This window comes from Columba livia, chromosome 8 (genome assembly GCF_036013475.1).
Source record: "Columba livia isolate bColLiv1 breed racing homer chromosome 8, bColLiv1.pat.W.v2, whole genome shotgun sequence".
Taxonomy (NCBI): Eukaryota; Metazoa; Chordata; class Aves; order Columbiformes; family Columbidae; genus Columba; species Columba livia.
The window spans coordinates 3,985,893-3,999,167 of record NC_088609.1 but is presented as its reverse complement, the minus strand read 5'-3'; the positions used below and the strand labels follow the sequence as shown (position 1 = coordinate 3,999,167).

Genomic DNA, 13,275 nt, shown 5'->3' with positions numbered 1-13,275 from the left:
TTGATTTAGAAGTGAACAATACTATATACCAGAGCAGACAAACACAAGCTGATTCGGGACTCTTCATAAAAATAGCACTATTTATACACTTGGCTGCCTCTGTGATTTAATGGTAGAGCCACTCACCTCATACACAAAACCACACCATTACCACTGTGGCATCAATTCATTAATCAAAATGACAGAGGGACTCACGATCAAATGAGAGAGGTTCCGGTACTTCTTGTGACAGCAGTGCCTGTGATACAGCCATACCGGATCCATTTGTGATTGAACTGGAAACCAGCTATTTTCTATGCTCAACGCAATCCTGATTTATTATGTGCTTCAAGTTACTGTGGATTTCTATTAAAGACAAACACTTGGCAGTAAGGTACCATACGTACCTGTAATTTAGTTATGTAACAGCAGTATCCTCCATAGACCCCACATCCTTTGGGGTTTTTTGTTTTTAAGATATGCAACTTTCAGAGCCAACTTGGCATTTTTTAGGAGCTTGGCCTTTTTCCTGAGGCCCTAAGCAAACCTCAAGCCATGAAGGAGCAGGGAATTAATACAGGCCTGCACAGACTCCATCAGCAGTTTCCTCTCCACTGACACCCCCAGGAAGCCAGCATGTACGGGAAGATGGGGGCATGCAGACAGCAACAACTACAGAAAGGCCACTTGTCCCACATTTGGAAATGAACAGCTCAAGGCTACCGATTTAGTGTCTCTAATGCACGGGAAACCTTGACTAGCTGGCAGATTTCCTCTTTGAAAAGCTTATTCACTTATCCTATTACTCAGCATACACAATGGTAAAGCTGCGAGATGACAAAAAAGGGTCAAAGAAAATGACATTTTAGGTGAAGCTGTAATCTTCAAAGATGATAACATGTGTAGCTAGTAAGTGTACCACTTCAAAATATGCTTTGTGTCCCAAGTATTTTAGGTATATTCATAGACCCAGCCACTAAAATAAAACTTGGATGACACACAAGCTCACACAGACTCAACTACTTACACATTCTGAAGATGATATGATTTCCTCTAAAAAGAAGACATTTATATTCCAAGGCTGCAGACACCTCATTAATTCATCTCGCTTGTGCATTTGTAGCATGTTTATAGAGTCTTATTTCTGACTCAGTCTTTAGAAACACACCCCCGGTACCAACTGTTCTGGCTGAGGATTGCTTACAGGACAAAAATTACTGATTCAGAATCTACCTAGAAAAAGAAGCCGCAGGTTTAGAGGACCAAGATACAAAGAGGTGACATACCCTTCCTCAATTGTAACAGAATTCATGATGATGCAGTTTATTATCTTAACTTTGTCTTTTATGGTACACATGCTGCCGATGATGGAGTGTTTAATGGATGTCTTCTCTCCCACTTGTGTGGATGACCCAATGATGCTGTCTGATCCAACCTAGGGAAGGAAAGAACAGAAACTGACCAAAGTACCCGGATCTCTCCAATGTGTGTTCTCCATACCTGTGTTCCAAACAGCACATCTCAATCACTCTTCAGTAAAGTGTACCCTGCTCTACCCTTAGGGATGCTTGGCTGAGCAAAGACCTAAAAATCTGGGGCCCAACCCATAGGCAGAGAGTTGCACAGTCTTCCTGAGGTCCATTAGCTTGGTAAAACTGCATTAGCTGGTCCATCTCTGTAGGCCTTATGCAGTGAGGTAACCACAGTAAGAACAGTCCCGCTGGTACTCACTGGTTTCATGAAGGTTTGCCCAGTGAGACCTGAAAAGGAGGCTGGAAGCTGGTATTCAACCAAAATGCTTTAAAAAGAAGCAGAGCTAAAATACTGACCCCTTTCTGAGTTTGGTGCCCTTTGGGAGGCAAACTGCCCACCTATCATGAACTGCCATTAGGGAACAAGAGACTGTGGTGTCTGGCTTGGGAATAAGATAGAATTTTTACCAAACATTTTTAAAGACACAGACTGAAAATCAGGAACCCATGAGCGACCCTACGCAGAGACTCTGGGCTGTATCATTCATGTTTTAATTCTGTACTTCAGAACTCAGTTTCACTTCCAACAGTGAGACTGAATTTTAGGAAGCAGTTCTTGAAGAAAAGGGCATGCGGACTGTATTGAAAGAGCAGAGACAGGGAAAGGGAACACTTACCATGCCTCTGTCAGTGATCTGTGCAGACCCATGAACCAGTGGCTCTTCGAGACCCAGCTGAAGCAATAATTTGGGAACCTGGAAGGAAAAACCCACATCACAAGTTAATGTGACAATGCTGTACCCACATGTTATCTAAACAGCTCAAAGATGGCTTTGGTTTCCATTGCAGCTATGAGTATACCATAAACATTTTAACTTCTAGGAAAATGTATGTTGCTGCATTTTGTATCTGCAACCAGATACATGCGTGATTTATCATCTTCCCCTTTTGTAAAGGAGGCAGGTACACTTGCACTGCAGGGTACTGCGTGTCTCCTCTCATCTCGGCTTCTCACCTCATCGGCGAGCACAGTGGCTCCAGCTGAACACTGGGACATCCTGCACATTACTACCGTGTCCAGCATCTGCCATCGCAAAGTGCAGTTCAATGTGTTTTACACCGTTCAGTAATGCAAGAGAGAGAAGCAAGTAATCTAAAACATAAATCAGTAAACTGGGATAAAAAGATAACTACGATCAGCCCTCTCGATTAGGTAGCAGGCAAGGTACAGGCAACAAGAAAGTATTTCAGAGGTTTAAGGAAAAAGAAACTCAAGTTGATCAAGTGGCTATTCCAGATGGTAGGAAGCTGAAGAAGAAAAGGCACTTGACAGAGAGAAGGCAGGTGTTAGATAAGCAGACAAAGCAGCGATGGTAATAGAGAGAGACATAGCCCATGAGGTAGCCAAGAACAAATCCATAGAGAGCAATTCTGAACCGGCTCCTGAAAAGAAAGGGGAGCCAGCACTGTAGAAGGATGGGCTATCACTCCATCATTCCTCCTTTTCTGGGTGAAAGAGCAGCCTGAGGCATTCTGCATCTCCTGGCGTCAGGCTGGGGCCAAGGTCGCACACCACAGAAGAGGCGATGACAGCACAGATGGGGATTTCAGGGGAGGTGGGAGTCTCACTGCAACACACAGACATGGGGCTGTGCAGAGTTACTGGAGTGGTGATGCAATGTGTGATGCATCGCGGCAGGACAGAGAAGGCAGTCACAGAAACACGGGGGATAGAGAAGGGGACAAAGCGACGCAGGAGCGCCCACAGGTCTGCGTCGTGACAAATCGCAGGCCTGGGTGAGAGGCAGCGTGTGCCAGGGCTGGTGTGGAGCTGCACACACGGCGCTGGCAGCCAGGACGTGTGCACTGACTGTCCACCTCGGAGGTCAACGGGAGCCTCAGCACAGCGATGGTGTAACTGGGTTTGCCCGAGGGGAGGAAGCGGCACCCATTAAGTCTCTCTTTTCTCTACCCAGGCACCTATTTTTACAAAACTCTTAAGAAGGTTTATCTTTGAGATCTCTATTGCTCTGTTAAATTTGGCTGAGAGCTGCCAGCAATTTCCAAAGCTGCTGTGAAGGAGTTGCCATACAGTATGATTGTGTAAAATGACTTCCTTAGAAAGCTGGGATAACAAGAGCTGATGGCTAGGGAGGAGTGAACCTCAAGAAGCAGATCCCACAGATCTGAAGAAGTTGGGATCAGATCAGAAAAATATATCTCAAGATCTCAAATGAGATGATACCTGCAGGAAGTTGTTTGGATGTTCATAATATGACCAGCCCGTTTCCCTTCCAGCATACAAGAATGGATAAATAGTGCTGTTTTTCACATGATAAGAGTTTTCACAGTTGATGCTTCATTCAGATGAGTGAGATGAGCTCGGATGAGCTCACACCTCTGAGCTATCATTTCAGGCCGCCTCTTATTCCCAGCAGACATTTCCACATCTGTAGCTCTTTACATCTTGAAGACGGTCCTTCCCACTAGTGTTTTCTTTGTTTTTTAAACAAGAGCAGGTACGATTCTTCAGTCCAAGGTGCAGGCACGACAGAAAACTACCCACTTACCAAAACACCACAAACTACGCCACTCCGTCTGCATAATGCTGGTGAAGAGACGTTGTCCTCACTTTACACACAGCTGGGCAGCCACAACCGATAGATCCAAGAGAGGAATACACACCAAAGGATACCTACAGCGTAGGCTGGAAAGATTCCTACTGCTCAGTGTTGCTCTGTGGGAGGGGAAAGAAATGAGGAAAGGCTCTTGCCCTCCTCAGTGGAAAGGTGGTGTGGTGAAATAAATAAAGGATTCTGTTGGCCAGAGCAAAGCCCTTATTAGAATCAGTCCATGGTAATGCAGCCTGAGGGGTGACCCAAGAACGCTACCAGCTCAAGCAGTTTGCTCTAAAAAGGAAGGTTAGATAGGGGGCAGGAGTCAGAGGGAGTGCCTGGGTCAAGGGAAGATTTAAGATGTGTTTGGATTTAATTCATCTTACAAAGAAACTATTTCCTGCTATTGAAGATAACTCTCTCCTGAACCCACCTGCCCACACACAGGCTGCAGGCATCCATAAACCCAGCTGGAAGTGAAATGATGTGAGTAAAGTGCTTCCTCGCCAGAAGGGCAATGGGTTAGGATGCCATTCCTTCCCATGGCTACTGGACTGGACTGCTACTGCTCCATGAGCCTGTCCTCTTGGACACCAAAGTTACAGGTCCCGGCTTTGCAGCCAGGGAATCAGAATCTGGCCTGTGAAGACCAAGAAAAGAGCAAACAAGACACCAAAAGTCTTCCTTAGAGACCAACAAAAAAAGTTCTTTTTTTAAAAAAAAGCAGATACAATTAAATGTGTATCTTTTATGAGGATTAGCAAGAGAAACAAAATGCAGTGGCACTGCAAAAAGGAACTCCTTTCTCACAACCCCTCATTAAGCTCCATTTTATGTTTTACCTCCACATAGTTTCCTTAGAAATTTTACCATTCTGGAAAAGTTCAAAATTCAAAGAAAATCCTTTCCAACGTTGAAGGCCCCAATGTGATTTCAAAGCACTAATTCTATGTACCACCCAGGAGCAAACACATTTCCTGAACCGACCAAAATGTAGAACATTTAGGTTAGAAAAAAAACAAAAAAAAAAACCCCAACAAAAACAACACAAGAAAACCCACACGGAGCCTGACTGGCTCAACTCAATAACTTTTTACTGAAGTGGCTGCTGCCAAATGTACACGCACACTTCCCCTAGCAAGCGGTGTTCTCCTTTAACCCTTTGGGCACACTTGTTCCTGATACTCCTGGGGGAAGTTTTCCCTTTCTGACACCGGTGCTGCCTCCCTCCTCTCTTCCTCATGCCCGAACTCCAAAACAAATCGCTTTATTGCTGTGCTCCTCTACAAGCACCAAGGAAAAGGAGCTCCAGTGTGTGAACTCACTCTGCCACGCTGCAATTTTAATTTGCATAAATTCATCCATTCATTTTGGAAAAGGAAATCAACGCAATCTAAGAGCAAAGGCTCCTAATACAGGATTCCCAATACGACTTTATCGTGCTCCCAACCCCACCTCCAGAAATGCTGAGTCTTTCGTCCCTGCGCTTCACATTCAAAATGAGAGGAATTTGTCCACTCCTGAAAGCAGGAAGTTTATCACCATCGGAGTGATGTGAGAACTTGTACATTGCATCAGCCAGTGTAGTTAAAAAAGAAATCATATTAAAAGCTTTTAATCATCAGCTCATTAGCTAGTACAGGAGTTCTCTAATCCTCCTCTGTGATCTTTCACTTTATGAATTCTCAGTAGCGTGGAAGCTGCAGCAGGGCAACGTTTCACCTCTGTGTTTACCTGGAGTGCAACTGCAGCGAAACCTGCTCATAGAATAATTATTTCATAATGGAACGCATTAGCCAATTTGAATGTTTGGGTACTTTAAGTCTTCCTGCAAACCATTAATAACTTTAGTCATTATCACTTAGATAAACATCTGCTAAGAAGAGTCCAGTCAGAACCGATCTTGCCTTTAGGACATGGAGGACATTGATAAGATGAGCTATCAAAGCTACTTCCAGCCTTATTTTCCATACTTATTGGCTCTTTGGCTGCAAGTCCTGCCCCCCCCAAAAACCAGAAGAGTGTGTGGGATGGGGGTTTTCTCAGCTAAAAGTAAATTAGTGACAGAAGTGTTTCCCGGCCTCACGTCCTTATCCAGCAACCAGCAGGATGATGTGCTTAGATAACGTGGCACCGGTTCAGTTCCCACACACCCCTCAGCTGTATCGCAGGGACCCCCCCCGGAGGGTAAAGTGTCCCAAAAACTGCTTCTGTATTCCCACGCGGCAGTTCTATGTTATTCTCACCTGTCGGTTAGCTTCAATATACAACCCAAGAGTATTCACTCGGTAGCACAGTCCCTCTTTCATTATATGGACATAGCAGCGCACTTTTCCTTCGTGGAGAGTTTCATTCATATCTCCTCTGTGATCATTCCAACAAGAGTTATCTGGAGCAGGTTTCAGCAAGCTATTATCTTCCTTTATGAAACTATAAATGTCTGGAGAACACACACATGCATGAAGTTAGACAGGATTTAATGAAATACTTTCTGAAGAGGAATACTATTAAAATACTGTTGGTGAAGGGAAATCTTTGCCTCACATCATCTGAATGGCAGATTTTATCACATGTAGTGAGTAAGTGCTTATTTTTATTCTGCAGGTGGGAATCAAGGGATCAGGACAGATGGAATATTTTGCCCAAGGTCACACAAGGAGACAGCAGAAGAGAGATCCTGTCCAGTTCCCAGTGCAGGGTGGTTAAGCCTTAGTCTGTTGCCCTATGCAACTTTAGGAACTTCCTCCTAAAATTACGGTTTCAAAAGTGCATTTACCTACGCTGTATTCCAGAAGAAAAAATACACAACCCCTAGCTGATTTGCTTTTGACTTACACCAAAATAAGGGAGGACGAAAATATTTATATAACACACAATACTATTTGAAAAATAAGTGTAAAACAACCAATCACCAACAAACAAATCTCCAAACTAATGTTCCAGGCTAATTTTGTACTCTACCCAATAACCCAGCCGTAGCGTATAAAGCCTGATCAAATCTTTGATACTTGTACTGACCTAGGGATGCTTGTTCCTTTTTCTTTTGGTCTTCTTCTTTGTTGTCTACTCCTTGCTGCAATGACGTTGGAGAAGAGAACTGTTTCCTAACCAGATGTGGAATCAGTTCACTCCGGAGAGATGAGATTGTCCTGCGGAAGGAGACGTACACATTAAGTGCATGAATGCTAAGACCTACACGCCTTCGTTTTCTTTGCGTCCCATTATCAGACATTTTGCCCATTTTTCATGAGGATGAATCAAAATCCCGGGTACTCCAAGACATCTGGCACTGAGACAATGTCCACTAGACAAGTGCTTCCTTAATGCATTAAAATATAAAGGAAGATTCAAACTAAGGAAACAGCTTCACCTTCAGAATTAATTCCCCTATATTTTAACAGAGACGCCTATAGTTTCATACGGCATCAACAATTCATGCTTGTGTGCAGATGGAATGCAAAAAGTACCAACATTGTAATGACAACAACTGAAATCCACTTTATGTGGCTTAAAAATTGTATCAATTGACAGGAAAAGAGAAAATAAAATGCCTACAGAGGAAAAAAACCAAAGCAGCTCCTTTTCTTTGTGATACAAAAAAACCCCAAATCAATACCTTTTACAGTTGAAATGCACGAGATGCAGTTTTAAAATACCTTTCTTGTTGTTGTTTCATTATTTTAACAGTCTGCATTTAGTTAGTGAATTGTGGATTATTTAAAGTAGTGCTTGGGAAAATGATGCGGAAAATGAACTCAAGCTTGGCACAGGTAAGAGGAAGTGCTAAACTTCAGAGGAAGGATTGGGACAACTAACACAGAGAGCTTGGCTAGAGGAACTCAACAAGTGATAACCCACAAAGAAAGAGGAGTTATTTATTTAGCATGGAAGACAGTAAAACTAGGAATTAACTATAGGTTAAATTAAAATAGGAAAGTACTAGAATGAGTCTCCTGAAAGTGATTTTAGTTGGCTACATCTCTAGCAAAGGGGGATCTTAGTTCAAACTTTGAGAAACATAAAGCTCATAAACTGGTCCGGCTCCTGTTCAGGTCAATGATAATGAAACAGGAAAAGGACCAAGCCAGTCTTTCCTCTCTCTGACTTTGATGGGAAGATTCAGATGTGATCGCCAGTTCAGCCCTATGACCAAATACGGTGTTTTCCTTCTTCTTGACAAACTTTTCCCTCAGTCCTCAGCTGTAATTTGTGTCACATCCTCTGTCCTGCGGTGGGATGATCTAACCCACCCCACATCCCAAATTTTGCTTCTATGTTTTATTACGGAAAAGATCTATTCTTTGATCTCTCCTCCTTGAAAATACGATTGTAATCACCTTCAGATAGCTGTATTTCAGGAACCAGCGGAGCTAAACACTTCATTCTTTAACCACCGAATTTCTCGTCCCGCTAACCGCTCGCAGGCGCGCTCCGCACACGTGGGGCTCTGCAGATGGGCAGTTTACTGCCTCGCAGTGTTTGCCTGCAGCTGTGCCATTCAGCAATGATTTCCTGCTTGGGTTTTATACTCCATCCAAAACCGACAATCCTGTGTTTCCCTCAGAGGCTGGCCATGGCATTTATAAGATATATTACCTATAAAATATCCAAGTATTTGGCAGCCTTAAATAGTCTGATGCAGAGGACAACACAACACGGTAGGAAATGAAAGCAGTGGAAAGGGGGAAAGACAAAGTTTTGCCTGGTTTTTGATGGTTTACTCTTTCTTGGCCAAACTGCTGAAGCTTTGCTGCAGTTCTCTGAAGCGCTAGTCACATTCCTTCAGCAAAGGTGGGGTGGATCTCTGGGTCATCCATAAGATGGGGCTCAGAAACACACTCTTCTCATTGGAAAAGGTAAAACAGGAAGGTTTGCCTTTGCTTGCCGTTTAAGCAGAATTCATGCACAACATCAAGACAATTTGCCTTTGGAAAGTATTAAAAAATAAGCAGTAAGCACTCAATGACAAGAATCTGGGAATTTTTTGTGACGGATCTTGCAAACGTGGATATACGAAGTGATAGCGTGAGAATATTATTTAACTGTCAACAGCCGGGGAAACCAAACATCTGGCTGGGAGTAGGAAAGGAATTTAAATCAAAGGAGGGATAGGACTGAAGACCCTTCATCAAGAGAGAAAAAACTAGCAGGCGTTTGGAAGAACCAACCAGCCTGTAATTTAGACTCAGCAGAAAACAAACCAAAAAGGTTTCTGGTCTAGTGTGTTAAAAATTCTTACAATCAAATCTTGAACTACACATGCCTGTAGTAAGAAGAAATAAGTCTAAGACTATACACTGAAGAAAGTACTCTTTCTTCTTATCTTTGGGTTTTAAAAATAGGCATCACCCTGATTTCTAAGCTTGTTATTTTCACTAGCACAAAGAAGTAAGAATGAAATACTCACTGAAATCAACGTAAGGAAAAATCTGGTATGACCAGGAGAAGGAGGGTGGGCAGGAGAGCAGGGCACACAAAATACTGGCAGAAATCCAGTTCTAAGCCGAATCTGAGTAATCACGCTATGACACCTCACAGAAAAATCCAGACGGTAGAGAGGATAAATATGAACCTGCTTTTGAGAACCATTTGCCAAAATAAACACGCTTTCATAAATTCCAGCTCAAGCAATGAACCTTCTTCGTGATCCTTCATTTCCCAAAATTTGATTTTTGAAGTGATATCTGGTTTTACCTCAACAGAATGTAGGAGGTTTTCCATTAAACAGCCAAAGATTGAGAAGTGCTGTTAAACTGCTGTTTGTATGGGAAGGGAAGAGTAATCCCTGGAGCACCTTATGTGGCTTTGGTCCCATTAGAACAACGAGAGATAGCAGCAATTTTGAAAGGGGTCGATTTTGATTTTAAGCATATAAAAATTAGAGTTATATCTGGGGTGGAATCCTCCATTCACACAGCAGGTCACCACGAAGGAGATGTGGGTAACAGACAGGGCATACGTGGGGGCCATGAAGACAGCAGGGCAGTTGAAATTCATGATGCACGTGCAAGAAACAGCTGGGAATTCAAAAGAGAAAATAGGTGAAAATACCCTAGATCTTTAATTTTCATACTTAAACACAGCTACGCAGAAGTTTTCTGTGAGATTTAACCACAAATGGAATTAGAACAGTCTGTGATATGGCAGAATTCAGTTTGTATCTATGTATATTATATTCTAATGTATTAAATTACATTACAGCCCACAGAGGGCCAACTTTTACTTGTTGCTGAAATGCAACTGCCTCTGGGATGAAGGGAAGCTTATTGGAACTTCAATAAGAAATGAAGAACAATGGAGCCAACTGAAATACAAGAAGAGTTTTGGGGAAAAAAACCCAAATGTTGACCACCTAAGCTTAAAGAATATACAAATTTCACAATTATGCTTGAACTGGCTGTGATTTCTGCTCTTAGACATAAGTGTTTCTGTCTTTCATAAGACACAGAAATAACGGCGCTGACCAATGCTGGTAAAGAAAAAATGTAATGAAATATTTTATAATAATAGAAGAGTCTCTTTAAGTCTATGTTTAGGTGACCTTGCGAAAGTCTCGGTACCAGGAGGTGCTGTTTGGCTTGACCCACAGCAGGAATGGAGCATCCACAGCTTTTGTTTCCTCACTGGCTCCAGACACCCTGAGCACAACTGTCACTTCCATTTACTGGCTGTCACTCATTTTCATTTTCCATGTTTAATGTTAAACCCCATAAAACAGTATTAATGAGTATTAGCATTTTAATATCCTCCCTGTTTTATTAATCTGTGATGAAGCATGAAATCGACCATTGCTGTCAGCACCCACCTGTGAAATCTGCTGTTACCCTCCACAGGCCGGTTGCAGGGGGTCTCCCTTGCTATCATTATTAGCACAATCAGCTACATCTACAGGTATAGATAGTATTTGTGATTCCCCACTCCAAATAAGATTATTAGCCCTTCTATCCCTACTTTTGCCCCTCTTTTTTTCCTTCACCAGGCTAATGTTAGTTCTTGTATGACCACGCAAGCACATGAGCTCTGATCTCAGCTCTGATCTTACCTCCATGGCCGTCAACACAGGCTCGAGAGATCACATCAAAAGGAGAACATGAGGCTGTATTTCAGACTGGTGCTCGTAATTACCGTTCAAAATGCATACATAAATACAACTAAACAAATCCTGAGGCACTTATAGTTTGGGCCAAAAAGAAATTGCATGTTTATGCAGAACAATAAAGATGTGAGGAAAAGGGGGGGGGGAAAAGAAAAAAACAAGGGTGTGTTGGAAGAAAGAGAAAAGTTAATTCTGAACCCTGTAGGTACATAGTTCATGGTTCTCATCGCTTAAAGGATAAAGCCAAATAACATTTAAAAATTCCATGTAAGCTGGGGGCTCTCTTGTTGAATCTCAGCGTTATTTTCTCCTGATCCTTTGATGGAGATTAAAAATTTCCATGTGAATACAAAGAAAGAAACAACAGTTACTCTGAGATTTTTTTCCCCGAGCGTTTAATGCTCCAAACCAGAGCAGGCAGCCTCCATTCCCATCTCCTCCCCCTCCTGCAAGGGAAAAGAAGTCAACTCACTTTGAAGAAAAGACAAAACAGGGTCAGGGCAAGGGGGATTAGGGAAATGATATTTATATCATGGACCAAATTAAAATGTCAATGCGAGAGGCAGGCAAACAGCCCTTGCCATATATATACACCAGGCATGTTTCCTCAAGGAAACAGGAAAGAGATTTGAAAAGAGTTAATGCAGTCCTGAGTTAATACCACCTGCCTCCGACTCAACACCACTTAAAAGACAGTGTTTGGGTCCATTTCCCACAATGCGGTTTTAACAAGCACAATGGAAAAACCAATTACAGGCCTTTTCCCCTTCTCCTCTCTGATTCACTGCTAAAAATGCTGGAATTTCTGAGACATGCTAAGAATGCGGAGAAAGGAGACAAGGACTGTGTACAAAAGGAAAAAGTATCAAATGATAAATTTATAGGGTGTGCCACATCCCTGTAGAAGGTTAATTCTGCCCTTCTATCTCTCAATGATCTTTTGCCTTTGTTTGGTGTACCCACGACTAATTATAATAAAGGAAAACTCCAAAGTAACCAGGCAAGCCAATAAACTACTAGGCAATTACTTGTGCCTAATTCAAGAACCCCCAACACCAATCATAACATCAAACAGATGTTATTTCTCGCTGTGTTCCATTTGTCCTCTTCTACTCTCAACACTTCTGTCACAAAAATAGTAAACGCAGTTCTTGTTCCCCCCAATTTCATAACAATTAATTTATTTGTCAGTGTGCCTTATTATTTTTGGAGCTAAAAGCCCACAGAGAATGCAAGGAAACTGAGAAACATTCTACCAAAAGGTAGTTCCACATGACGGCACTTGCGCTTCATTTGTCTTTCCGTACTATTTTCTAACCAAAACCTTCAAGTCTGATGGCATCTTACTCCCACATTCGTAAGAGCAAGCATGACAATATTTGAGAAGCCACTGCAGAGCACGCCGGCATAACCACACAGCTCTGCTTGGCAGGCTCAGCTTTATGAATGACTTTGCAAAGTTGCCAAATCACCACCAAAATCCCCGCGATCTGGATGATGGGAGAGCAGAAGACAACATGCAAATGACAGTCACAGGCACCATAATGCAGAGAGGATCCAGATCAAAGTATGGAAGGGATGGTATGGATGCAAACCACATAAAAAGCTGTTCTCATGTTCCACCACGTCTGGATGCACTTAAAGGAGCAGGGATCTAACTTCCACTTCTGCCAAAAACCCCTTTGGGAAAGAAGGCAGCTTTTTGAAAAATTGACCACAGAAATTAAAACTCCTCAATTACATACTCAAATCCTTTGAAAGCGTGTGCGCACTCAGCTCGGGTCATCTAAGCAACCCTAACTCTGCCCACTCGCCAACAGCCAGGAACGCCTCGCAGCTCCCGACTGGTGCAGCTCTTGCATGGGAATGCCAGCAAGTTTAGACATTTTTAGAACTTCTCTCTGACCAAAAGTCTCCAAGGCTGTTGGAGGCCACCCAGGGTGTTTGGCAGGTTGTACACACTGCTGAGGAATGGAGCTCATTCATTCCCAGACAGCATCCCATTCTTCTAAAACAAGCGCACCTGCACCAAATGTGATTCCTTGCCAGGACTCATCTTTCCCCATCCCCTCCAACCTCCGCCGTTGCAGCCATCTGCGCCTCAGTTACCAAC

The 13,275-nt window shown here is 42.8% G+C and overlaps 1 protein-coding gene across 1 annotated transcript in view; it reads right to left on the bottom strand.

The window, feature by feature from the left end:
* Positions 1 to 13,275, bottom strand: part of EIF2B3 (eukaryotic translation initiation factor 2B subunit gamma) — a 97,975-nt gene that overhangs the window by 23,353 nt on the left and 61,347 nt on the right. The window contains exons 7-10 of the mRNA XM_005501029.3: positions 7,085 to 7,215; positions 6,313 to 6,506; positions 2,129 to 2,206; positions 1,266 to 1,414 (exon numbers count right to left, since the gene is read on the bottom strand). Of these exons, the coding sequence (XP_005501086.1) occupies positions 1,266 to 1,414; positions 2,129 to 2,206; positions 6,313 to 6,506; positions 7,085 to 7,215 (552 nt within the window). The remainder of the gene's footprint in view (positions 1 to 1,265; positions 1,415 to 2,128; positions 2,207 to 6,312; positions 6,507 to 7,084; positions 7,216 to 13,275) is intronic.